The 13,462-nt window shown below is 34.1% G+C and overlaps 1 protein-coding gene across 4 annotated transcripts in view; it reads right to left on the bottom strand.

Moving 5' to 3' along the window:
• Positions 1-13,462, bottom strand: part of CDH18 (cadherin 18) — a 706,139-nt gene that overhangs the window by 26,196 nt on the left and 666,481 nt on the right. For all 4 annotated transcript variants that reach the window (XM_066374093.1, XM_066374085.1, XM_066374101.1 and 1 more), the window contains 2 exons: positions 9,228-9,349; positions 2,638-2,755 (listed from right to left, as the gene is read on the bottom strand). In XM_066374093.1, coding sequence (XP_066230190.1) covers positions 2,638-2,755; positions 9,228-9,349 — 240 coding nt within the window. The remainder of the gene's footprint in view (positions 1-2,637; positions 2,756-9,227; positions 9,350-13,462) is intronic.

Below are 13,462 nucleotides of genomic sequence, written 5' to 3'. Positions count from 1 at the left end.
TATATTTTGCCATATATGCAAAAACTATTGTTTCATTTGACAAGGATTTTTAAATTATTTTCACAAACCTTGTTTTATTTATTGTTTCATTTTGTTTAATCACTTTTAGTTATTTTTGTTAATATATATTTTTAATTTTGATAAATTTATATTTTTAATTTTTTTATTTTTCTGACAATTATATATGTTGTATTATTCAGAGTAAATTAATTTTCTGATTTAGGTCCTATTATAATAACCATCTTTTATATTTTTGATTTTCTGGTTTATAATAAAGAAAAATATGCATTACTTTCTTATTTTTTAAATATCATATCCTCTTTACTTACACTTTGCCATAAAGCAGTTTTGGGATGCCACTAAACCAATGACTTCCTGATCACTTGTTATAGTTTAGAGGCTCTGACTGTTTTCTATTTCTATTATTCTCTAAAGATGCACTTTCATATAAGTAATGAGTACAGAAAAATAATGGTTTTAATTTTCTATTCTATATTTCTTTCTTTATATTTTGAGAGCATGTAAGTCTTTACTAATCATATAATGTAATGCCCAAACTATCAGAATCCAGCAGACTTGGGTTTGCTGACTCTTACTGTTTTGTGAGTTTGTTCCAGTTTTTGTCTAGAAAAGTATTTTTATACACATACATGTATGTACGTAGGTATATATTCATTTTGGCTATTACATTTTTAATTTGATGTTTATATATTATCCAGAACAGCCTTTTGTTTGGAGAAGAAGACATTAATTTTAATATTTTTACATATGGTTTCATTAATTCTCCCAATGCTACAACATGAGTATTTTGAACCACAACTTATGGATGGAAGAATTGAGGCTCAGAGAGGTTAGGTGGCTTGTCTTTTATTCGGCATAACCAAGTTTGTTTTCTTAGGTGCATAATTTCAGCTATGCGCTAGTGCTTTTTTCCAAAAAATTGCAGTTTGATTCTATCTCAAATATATTTATTATTTATAATTTCATCAGTTCCCCAATTTTTTAAATATACTTTTATAAATAAATTCAAACATTTTTACTTATACACAATTGTCCATAGTTCTTTCATACTTGAAATGGTGTAATTTATTTTAGCATTCATATATATGGTTAAAATAAATGTTAAAATATTTATATCAGCATTATAAACCCTTTTAAATTTTTTATGTATTTTAAATATATAAGATTGTTTATATATTTCAATGTAAGTTGCTAGTATTGATAATGTCAAAACGCTTTAGTAAGACCTTTTGAATACATCACTCATTAAATTCACAAATTCCAGATATATTAATCGATAGTAGTAGTTTGTCACAAACGTGTATTTCAACAACAATTTCTCACTGAAATATAAATGTGTTCAAGAAGACATGATTTTAATCTTCTAAGGTGGAAAGCTGAATGCTACCCAAATCCTACAATTATTTAAAATATGGAGCAATACAAATTATCTTACATATTTAGTATAGTTAATTACACTAAATATATTTGGGATTGTAGGATGGGATTTCAAATGTGAATATAGTAAAAGAGTCAATTAAATACAATTTTCCATATGTAAACATATACAAATAGTATTCTTATAGGTAGTGCTGACCACAAGGCTAGTTAAAATGAGAGAAACAAACAAGCTTTGTATTTTTATATAAACTTTGTTATGGACACACACACACAATTTGATATTCTTGTTATGATAATTTAAAGAAGCTTAGGGATAATAGGAAAAACATATTGTCAGTTAGTGATATTTTATGTTGTTTGAAAATGTTTCCCCATGAAGAATACAGATAGGGGATTAAATGTTTATTCTGAAATGTTTATGCCATTGTTTCTTTCTTGTGATGCTGAGGCAAGTGTTAAATCCAAAATAGCAGCATATTCAGATAAATCCAATCAAAGATAATTTTGGGTAGAAGAAAGTTGATGATAATCAGAACATCAGACCTATTGAATGACCTAATTGTTTCTTAGCTACAAAAGAGTGACTTTATATAACCTTGAATAATCTACCAATTAGCAAATCTAAACCATGGTGAATTTTCTTTGCTTACTAAATTATGGTGTTCTTTTTTTCCCCACACAAGACAGAAAGGTAAACAAAAATAATTAAAAATTTTTCTCAATACTCTGCAATTATGCATATATATCTACCCATATATAGAAAATATTCATAACAACAGAGAAAATATAATTTGTTCAGCACCTCCTGGCAGCCTTACTAATGCAAGGTGATTTCTAACATTGCATTTCCTTTTTTAACTGTCCCTAGGACATATTTTTCATTTTTCCTAATTTAAATTTTTTTCACCCCTAGCAGTTACAGCAGCTCTCATAAACATGTTTGTCAGCTAAGATTTCTCTTAAAATTTGCCCAAGAGCACATTACATGTACGTTTCTTGTTTAAAGAATGCTTCTGAATAAATTCAATGAAAGTTATTTGTATATGTGGCTGAATTTTAAATACAAGTTATTCACAGATCATAATACATTAACATCAAATTGACTTTAAATTTTGATTTACAAGCTGTTCATAGGTATAAGAGACTATAGCAAAACTGTCCAAGCCTATTTATTCCATATCAAATCAAAACCGTTACTATATTGATATAAGTATATATATTTATATTCATGTTCACCTTCATTGTCCTTCAGGGTAAAGTTTGGGTTTATGGACAGGTGTTCATCAAGAAAGAAGTTAAACCTTGGTCCATTGGCAAAATCATCTTTATCAGTTGCACTGATGGTATGAATAACCTAAAAAAACATACAAAACACTGAATAGCAAACTTAACTAGGCTTATTTCCTTGCTTTTAATTATATCACAATATTTTCAGTTGTTAACACGGAAGGATTTTTAAAAGACCTCTTTATCTACCTCAAATGCTTTCACATTCATCTAGTAAAAGTACCAATTAAGTTGTTCTTACCTGCATTGATTTCAGGAAACATGTTATGGTACAGCTTATAGTCATTCACACTTTATTTTCTAGCATGGCACAAACATTATTTTTTTTTTTCCTTTTATCACCCATAGTACCTTGGAGCCAATTAGTTGTGAAGATTTTGTATGAACACATGTTTGGGGAGACATGAAGTATCGTTTATACAAATATAAATGTCCCAATGTTGATATAGAACAGCCTTGCAGTGTACGTTAGTCTCAATCAGTAAATACAAAAGCAGGGGCATCTTTTTTTTTAATCTGTTTCAGGAGACCTTTGAGATCATGATCTAGCGCCTGTATTTTAGAGATTAGGAACCTGAGTCCCCAAAGAAGTGTTCTCTACCTCAAATCTAAATAGTAAAATAGTGGCAGAGAGTAAAACAGTTTCCTCATAGCTTTATGGAACATTTCTCATTTCTTGTGAGAGAAAATAATTCCGAAATTTGAACTTTATGCATATTTAGAAGTAGAGCATATTAGCATATGTAAACAATATATTTCAGGTGGCCTAGTAGCAGAATACACATTTCAATAGCTATACCATTACACTATTAAGAAAATAAATATCTCAACAAGTAAGCACAATAACACTTTCCTCTTTTAAGAATCAGTGTCCTAATGCTTAGTTGTCCTCTTTCCAGTCTTCTTGATATATCACATGCAGGAAAAAGAAAAACAAAGATAGCAAAAAAAGAGCCATAAAAATAGTATTTCATGCATGTGAAATATAATATGTCCATTTTAAAAAATGGATGGGATTTCTTAGAACATTTTACTCAGTTTGACCCAATTTCAATATTTTTGCAAGTGAAATAATCACCAGAATGTACCACAGTCAAAATGCAAAGTCTTCTTCATGTATGAAGCCCATTGTGTTATCAGGGAGATGAGGAGGAATATAAGAGTACTGAGAATGAGTGGTCAGTGAGAGCTGGACAAGGAAGGCACGCATTCGCATGAAGTGAAAGTGAAGAAAGTGCTTCAGGAGTTAGAAGCGATTATTTCCTCCATCTATTCACCTGGCTCATTCCTTTATGTTCCTTCCATCACCACTTAGTAAGTGAAGGTCCTTCCTTTCTAAGTCTCCCATGAACTGTTTATCCTGCTTTCACATAATTATTTACTGTTTGGTTTCTTTTTTATTTAATGTGTAACTAGTCTGTGGTTAGATCCTTTTTCTCCTTGTTATTGGCTCTTGACTATGGGTAGAGAATAAGTCAAAGGTACTCAGAAGCTATTCGAATCTTTATTTTCTCAAATGCATGAAAAGGTCCATACAGAGTGTATAGAACAGATCGTTTACAGCAAAATGGTGGGATCTTGATAACATTATATGGAGTGAAATAAGTAAATCAGAAAAAAAACAAGAACTACATGATTCCATACATTGGTGGAACATAAAAACGAGACTAAGAGACATGGACAAGAGTGTGGTGGTTACCAGGGGTGGGGGGAGGGAGGATGCAGGAGGGAAGGAGGGAGAGAGTTAGGGGGAGGGGGAAGGGCACGGAGAAAACTAGATAGAGGGTGGGAGGACAATCTGACTCTGGGCGAGAGGTATGCAACATAATTTAATAACAAGATAACCTAGACATGTTTTATTTGAATATATGTACCCTGATTTATTAATGTCATCCAATTAACATTAATAAAAATTTATTTAAAAAAAATGCATGAAAAGGTCCATACAAAGTGTGTAGAACAGGGGTCCCCAAACTTTTTACACAGGGGGCCAGTTCACTGTCCCTCAGACCGTTGGAGGGCCGGACTATAAAAAAAACTATGATCAAATCCCTATGCACACTGCACATATCTTATTTTAAAGTAAAAAACAAAACGAGAACAAATACAATATTTAAAATAAAGAACAAGTAAATTTAAATCAACAAACTGACCAGTATTTCAATGGGAACTATGGGTTTGCTTTTGGCTAATGAGATGGTCAATGTGCTCCTCTCAATGACCACCAATGAAAGAGGTGCTTCTTCCAGAAGTGCGGTGGAGGCCGGATAAATGGCCTCAGGGGGCCGCATGCGGCCCGCGGGCCATAGTTTGGGGACCCCTGGTGTAGAATATGATGAACATATTGACATTCTCTAAAAGTCAGCTACTTACTAAAAAAACTGAAATTAAAACACCAACTTTCAAAATTGTATTCAGGGTCAAATAAATAAATATTTTTCTTTTGGAAAATAAATGTCCTCTTATCCCTAATCTTCATTCATTGTGATTCACCAGTGTGCAATCCTATTTTCTCTATGTTAATTTATAACATCCTGCCATATTTAAAAGTTCACTTTTTATTTTTGAATGTAATTTCTGAGGGGATTGGTAGAATACAGATAACATAAATCTACTGAACTATTTTGTTTCCTGTTATTACTTCTTTGAGACAATTATATTCTTCTCATTTCAAAGTTAGTTTATACATTTTTTAAATTGCCTTAATAATTTTACAAATAGGAGGTTATTTTATTTTTTAAACTTTAATATAATGCATATTATATTGTGTTTACTGGTTTTCTGTTACCTTTAATAAAATATATATTTTTTATTTTTATAAAGGTAATTTCAAATCCAAATTTATCAAATAACACACTTATGGCAAATATATCATTTGCTTGTCTACATAGCAAATGATAAGTTGATTACCATGACTTTTGTATCAGAGTAAACTATTCGTCTTGAACTCTATAGAATTGTTAGTCATGTGTCTACACTTATACTTTTCCATAATATTTCTGTGAAAGGATTCCAAAAACCTAGAATGTTGGTCTGTTTTTATCCAAAACTCAGATATTTGGGGAAATAAAATGAGATATTTCCACTTGCTTGTTTTACTAATCACCTTTTCTCTTTCATGAGGAAATAGGATTTTCATTTACTGTTTACAGGGATGTGTTATAAAATTGGGCACCTGAAATCTGTAAAAATTTTTAAACAGTGTCACTCCAATAAATTCAATCAAAAGAAAGAGCATTCCATGAAATGCATTGCATCTTCTTTAAATTAATGAACAAATTTGCTTTAAAATATAATAAAAATGGGATCATAAATATATTTACTAATAATACCAACTTTTACTACTTGAATGAGCTTGATCCTTGACACTGTAAAATATTTACTGATTTACAGTATTTTTTTTCATGCAAAGTTGTGCTGTTAATTATAGGATGTGATGCAGCAGAGGCTTGTGTTAGGCAATCAAATAATTTCCTTTATATATTTTGTTTCCTACGTTTACTTGTCAGGGAAAGCATGCACACACACATATACACACTCACAGGGATAAGTCAATATAAATAAGATAAAAGCAATCCATCATTTATTTTTAAAATTTCTAAGTGTAGGTATATATCAATTTATTTATTTATTTATTTATTTATTTATTTATTTATTTATTTATTTATTTTTCTGAAGCTGGAAACAGGGACAGTCAGATAGACTCCCGCATGAGCCCGACCAGGATCCACCCGGCACACCGACCAGGGGCGACGCTCTGCCCACCAGAGGGCGATGCTCTGCCCCTCTGGGGCGTCGCTCTGCCGCGACCAGAGCCACTCTAGCACCTGGGGCAGAGGCCAAGGAGCCATCCCCAGCGCCCGGGCCATCTTTGCTCCAATGGAGCCTTGGCTGTGGAAGGGGAAGAGAGAGACAGAGAGGAAGGAGGGGGGTGGAGAAGCAAATGGGCACTTCTCCTGTGTGCCCTGGCTGGGAATCGAACCCAGGACCCCCGCACGCCAGGCCGAGGCTCTACCACTGAGCCAACCGGCCAGGGCCTATCAATTATTTTAAATTTACTGTACTTTGGGAATCTATTTCAAATTTCATCCATGTATGACTTTGCTTTTTAAAAAATATTTCATTCTGGTACTTAATATATATATTTAGAAAAAGAGAATAGGCCCTGGCCGGTTTGCTCAGTGGTAGTGCGTCAGCATGTGGATGTCCCTGGTTCGGTTCCCGGTTAGAGCATACAGAAGAAGTGACCATCTGCTTTTCCACTTCACCCTGTATTCCTTCTCTCTCTCCCTCTCTTTCTCTCTCTTTCTTTCTCATTCCCTTCTGTAGCAATGGCTGGTTTGAGCAAGTTGGCCTGGGTGCTGAGAATGGCTCCATGGCCTTGCCTCAGGTGTTAAAACAGCTCAGTTGCCAAGCAACAGAGGAACTGCCCCAGAAAGGCACAGTATTGCAGAATAGGGGGATTGCAGTGTGGATCCCAACTGGGGCACTTGTGGGAGTCTGTCTCTCTGCCTCCCTGTTTCACACTTCATAAAAATAAAAAGAAAACTTAAAAGAAAAAGAATATATTAACTGAGAGAAATATATTTATACCTGAATTATCCTGATCTCTGTATTATGTGGTTTAAATTTCTGCTTTCAGAAAAGACCATTCTCTTTGCCACAGCCACATGTGGCTCTATATCAGCGATTCTCAACTTCTGGGTCGCGACCCCGGCGGAGGTCGGAGGACCAAAACACAGGGGTTGCCTAAAGCCATTGGAAAATACATATAATAAAATATATGTATACATATATATTTTATTATACATATAATATATACATATACATATATATTTCAAAATACATATAATAAAATATGTATTTTCCAATGGCTTTAGGCGACTCCTGTGTTTTGGTTGTCCAACCCTCGCCGGGGTCGCGACCCACAGGTTGAGAACTGCTGCTCTATATCTATGCACAGCAACAGCATCCGTAATAAAAGAAATGTTTGTAATTCTAAAAGCAGGTGACATATAGCTGAGCAATGAAACTACACTTCACAAAACCTATTTCATAAATCATTGTTTAAGTAGAGTTCTTCATTCCAACTCTGCATCAAATTATATTTTTCCAGAAATGCTACAAAAATAAGGTTAAATAAGCCAAAGACTGCAAAATTAAATAATAGGCCATTTTCCCCTGTAATTAGGGTTAATTGTACAATTGACCACACACTGGCAATAAATAGCTTAAATACAAGTACAATAAACTATATTTTAAAAGTGAAGGTTTTGGCTCCTGAATGACAAATCTAACTTCACTTTGGTGAACAATTTGTAAATAAATGCTGAGCAACATAAAGAATCCAATTATCTTATAGTGACAACTAAAATTATACATGATTAAAAGTCAGCAATGATGCTAAATATGAATACTGTCTTTAAAGGATAAAAAGATGTCATCATATAACATTCAAAATATATTAAACTTTAGGATGTTACATCTAGCAACCACTTTCTGAAAATAGTAACAGTTACATGAATAAAATAGAATAATACTATATAAGTGGGAAACCTTGAAGTGCTGAGGAAAATCCTGAGGCTCTTGAATCTACAGCTAAAAGTAATTAAATGTTTCCAACAACCCTGTAAGCTTGGAAGAGGTCTCAAAGCCCCAGGTAAACCACACACCCTGGCTTGATTATAGTCTTGGGAGAGCTCTGTAAACACTCACATAAGCTATGAGCGCATATCTGCCATATAGAAACTATGAGATAATAAATGTTTTGAGCTGCTGAGTCCAAGCAATGTTTTGTACAGCAGAAAAGAGAAATAAGTGTCCTTTTCCATCCAAGCTTCCACTTGATTTATGAGTCTCAGCCTCCCTAGCATTCCTTCAAACTGTCATATTCCTTCAACTAGGTACCATGATGCACACAGCCTCATGTCCCATTTTCAAAGTCTTCTCTCCTTTTTTGCTCTCCCACCTCTTTATTACATACACAATGCCCACAATGTTAAAACCTAATCACCTCTGTGCCAGTACCATACGGGTTATAAATGTCATTCCATCAGACCCTCCAAAATAGATAAAGCAGTCTATGATTCCCAATCTAGTCTCAAGCTTCCTTAGTATAGGAAAGTTCACTGATTCCTCCTCATTTACTATAGGGCTACACACAAAGCATTCAATATAATTTTATTAGTACAATGAATGCCTGCATGAATGAGTTATTTTTTGAATTAGAATTGAGATCTGGAGAAAATTTATTTTCCATGATTCTCAAAAAAAATTATTCAGTACTTAAAATAAAGATTTATGAAATTATTTTTGCTGAGTACAAAGATGACATTATGATATTTTGAGGAGTATACCTAAAACTTGGGGTGGTGAACACACAAGACAATATACAGATGTTGTATTATAGAATTATACAGCTGAAACATATATTTTTATTAACCAACAAATTCAATAAAAATTGAAAAGAAAACAATAATAGCAATAGAGCTTCTTTTTTTGTCCTATTCAAATGAGAGGAAGAGAAAAAATTGACTTACCTGACCAGGCTTAGAATTTTCACAGACAACAATATCATATTCCCTGGCAAGTTCGGGTGGATTGTCATTGACATCCAGAACTTTAATACCCACTGTGACATGGCTCAGCAAACCAGGATTGTCTGCAAAACACACAGGGACATATTTAGTGTTTCTCTACATACCTTAGAGGCTTGGTTTAAAACAAATCTCCTTAATATTGTAGCTTGTCACTAGCTCCATATGCTGCAGCAGGACTCTTGGCAACAGACAACTTTATGATGGCACTCTTTGCTAAACTCATTAACTTACAGGAAAATGAAAAATGAACACCAAGGCATGACATGAATGCTAAAATGAAATTTTTGTCATATCAAGGAAATTACATGTTATTCAGAATTGGAGTGGGAGAAAGTTGTCAGAATTCATTACATACTGTCAGAGTCTAAGGGATGAACAATCAGTTTTCTCATTGATCTAAGAAAAGCACAGCAGCTGGTAAAAAAAAAAAATCATACAATCCTTAAAAAGTTCAAGGTTTCAACTCTAACACTTGTAGAAGGCAATGTTCTTTACACAAAAGATCATTTCCTTCTTATGGAAAAACACATGCAGTGTGTGATGTCAATTACACTTGGGAAAAGTAAAGAATAATTTTAAACAGAACCTAGCATGGATTCACAGAGAACTCTGGTAGATATCAAAATATTATAGTTAATACTTTAAAATGTCTTAACCACAGTCTACCCATTTTTCCGTAAGTTTATTTATTCTGAGATAGAGAAAAAATGCTAATGCTTGGTTTATTTTACATGTAAATGCCATAAATGCAGATTTCATAATAGGAAACTTAAATATCTTTTTTATTGCTAATGTTTCTGTCATTACCTGAAAAAAATCCAAAATTAAAATAACAGACTAATATATTGTAAAAGTGGTAGTAGAGCCTGACCAGGTGGTGACACAGCGGATAAAGTGTCGGATTGGGATGTGGAGGACCCAGGTTTGAGAGCCCGAGGTCGCCAGTTTGAGCGCATTACTCATCTGGTTTGAGCAAAGCTCACCAGCTTGGGCCCAAGGTCGCTGGCTTGAGTAAGGGGTCACTAGGTCTGTTGTAGCCCCCTGTCAAGGCACATGTGAGAAAGCAATCAATGAACAACGAAGGTGTCACAACGAAAAACTGATGATTGATGCTTCTCATCTCTCTCCATTCCCATCTGTCTGTCCCTATCTATCCCTTTCTCTGACTCTCTCTCTCTCTCTCTCTGTCTCTGTAAAAAAATAATAATAATAATAATAAAAGTGCTAGTAGAAAAAAACATAAAATCTATGCAAATTTATTAATTTATCAAGGAAGGACATGAAAAGGCAAAAACCAGGCATATTAGGAAAAAGGGGTATAAAAACATATACAGAAGATACTGAAAACAATAAGTCCTGGCCAGTTTACTCAGTGGTAGAGCATTGGCCCAGTGTGTGGATGTCCCGGGTTTGATTCTCAGTCAGGGCACAAAGGAGAAGTGCCCATCTGCTTCCCCACTCCTCCCCTCCTCCATTATACATGGAAGTTCAGTATACAGTAAGGATGCCATTACAGATTAGTGGGGAAAGTAGGATTGATCAAGAGGTGGTTTTTAACTTTTTTTTTCCAAGTTGAAAGGAGAGAAGATAGACAGATTCCCTATTTTACTTCAGCTTCAGTATCCTTACATATCATGTATCATTTCTTAATAAAATAATGTAAGGAATTTACTGATAATACAATAATAATTAATAAGATATAAATCAATACCCTTTATGAACACATAATTAAAGTGGGAAAATAAATATAATGAAAACAAAACAAGAGTCAGAACAGATTATATTCATTTAAAAATCTCTAAAATGTGCTCAGATTTGCCATGGTTAGATATCTCAGTTAGTCATCTTAATGTGCCAAGGTTGTGTGTTCAATCCCCAGTCAGGGCATATACGAGAATCAACCAGTGAATGGAGAAATAAGTGGAACAATAAAACTGATGTTTCTTTCCCTCTCCCCCTCTGCTTTCATCTTTCTCTAATTTTTTTTAATGTGCTCAGATTCATATATAAGAACTAAAGCTAAAACAAGATATTTCTTACCTTTACTCTTAGTTTGGCAGGTGTATATGTGTATATCATGGTTCACCTGCTAAGAGTGTCATGTTTTGTAACCTTAAGTTATTTGCGAGTATTTTCTCTTACTTAAAAGAAAACTACATTAGCATTACTTATGACTTAAAGGGAGCATTTGGCAGTTCCCTGAGTAATAGGTTAAAGGAGGAGAGGATTAATTCCAAAAGACTATTTAAGAAGCTACAGCAAATACTCCAGTGGAGGTGATGATTGTTTGAACAAGGGTTGAAGTAATGGAAATTACACAAAGGGGTTAATTTATAAATATTTTTTAAAGGATAGCTGACAGAAATTTCTGAATAATTGGATGTAGAGCATGAGAGTGGAGCTGGTTATGACCCTGAGTGATTTACATGAGGAATTGGAAGACTATAGCCATCATTACTAAGACGGATTAGACTTCTGGAGGAGCAGATTTAGATAAAAATTGGATTTGGGGGAAGAGATTTACTTGGAGCGTTCTGAGCTTGAAACCTCCAGGAGGAGATATTAGAGTGGCTAATATGAAATTTTAGGAAAAAATCATTTAAAGTTGAGAGTTATCTATATATAAATGTTACAGAAATCTATCGGATTGATGAGATTACTTGGGCAATTACTCTAGACAGGTCTCAGGTCTGAAAATCAGGAAGTCCCACAATTCAGTGAGTGGGGAGATGGAGTATATGAACCAGCACACTGAGATTGAAGAACTACTGAGGACGAAAGAGAATTTAGAGAGTATTGTGTCCTTAAGACTAAGAATGAAAGTCTTTCTTGAAGGAGTTCTCTATTTTGCCAAGTATTGCTGCTTTCTTGTGCAAATGGTGGAATGAAAGTTTTATTTTAGAGTTTGTAATATGGAGAAACAAAGTGATTTTGGTGAAGCAATGAAAAGAAGAATATTTTTAGAGTGAATTTTAAAGAGCATGATAATAGTGCAGACTGTGAATACATTCAGATGCTGTAGGACAACACTTTGGTCAAAGAGAAACTGCATATATGATCATGGTTACATAAGGTCATTATGGAAATGAAAAAGTCCTATTGTCTAGTGACTACATAGCTGCCCTAATGTGGTGCAATGTATTACACAAATACCCAGCTCTGTGTCACAATAGCCTATGCTATTCAGTACATTAAAATACTGAACAGATTTGTAGCTGAGGGGTTGTGGCAGAACAGAATTTTCTATCTGAAAGTATGTCTATTTGGCATTACATTATTCTTTTGCAGCAGGTAAATTTTAAGAAACAGTAGACATAGGGGAAGACCTGAAAACAAGTAGACATTAAGTTTTGTTAAAGCCTTTTTTACTTGTAAAATCATCTCCATTTGTAAGAGGATCTCCCTGGTTATACCAAGAGGAGGGGTGGGGGAGGATGCCCTTATCTTTAGAAACTCTTTTCATTGCAAAAGACACTTACTAATATCTGCATAACAACCATACCCTCCTTTACTGTGCCTTTCCTGGTAAACTCCCAAACTGACTTTCACCACCCCCAGCATCTTTTGTCTTCAGCTAAAAATGGTTTAAGGTGGTGGCTTCAGCTACTTTGGTACTCAGTGGAGTTACTCAGTTTTCTTGAGTCTCTTCCATATATACAGGAGGCATACATGTTTATAAACATCTGTTTGTTTTCCCCCTATTAATCTTTTATTACAGGAATGTCTCAGTGAAGAACCTAGAAGTGTAGAGAAAAATTTTATTTTTCCTCTCCTGTAAAGCAATGGGTTATACCAGTGGTCCCCAACCCTGGGGCCGCAAACTGGTACCAGTCCTCAGAGAAAGAATAAATAACTTATATTATTTCCATTTTATTTATATTTAAGTCTGAACAATGTTTTATTTTTAAAAAATAACCAGATTCCCTCTGTTACATCCGTCGAAGATTCATTCTTGACGCTTGTCTCGGTCACATGATACATTTATTCGTCTCATCCTAAAGGCTGGTCCATGAAAATATTTTCTGACATTAAACTAGTCCGTGGCTCAAAAAAGGCTGGGGACCACTGGGTTATACCACATAGCCTAAGTGTAGATTAGGCCATCCACATTTGTGTCACTCTATGATGTTCACACAGAGACAAAATTGCTTACGGAAAAATATCTCGGAATTTAT

Source organism: Saccopteryx leptura, chromosome 1 (genome assembly GCF_036850995.1).
Source record: "Saccopteryx leptura isolate mSacLep1 chromosome 1, mSacLep1_pri_phased_curated, whole genome shotgun sequence".
NCBI classification, from domain to species: domain Eukaryota; kingdom Metazoa; phylum Chordata; class Mammalia; order Chiroptera; family Emballonuridae; genus Saccopteryx; species Saccopteryx leptura.
Note: the sequence above shows the minus strand (reverse complement) of the source record. Positions and strands in the feature narration are given on the sequence as shown.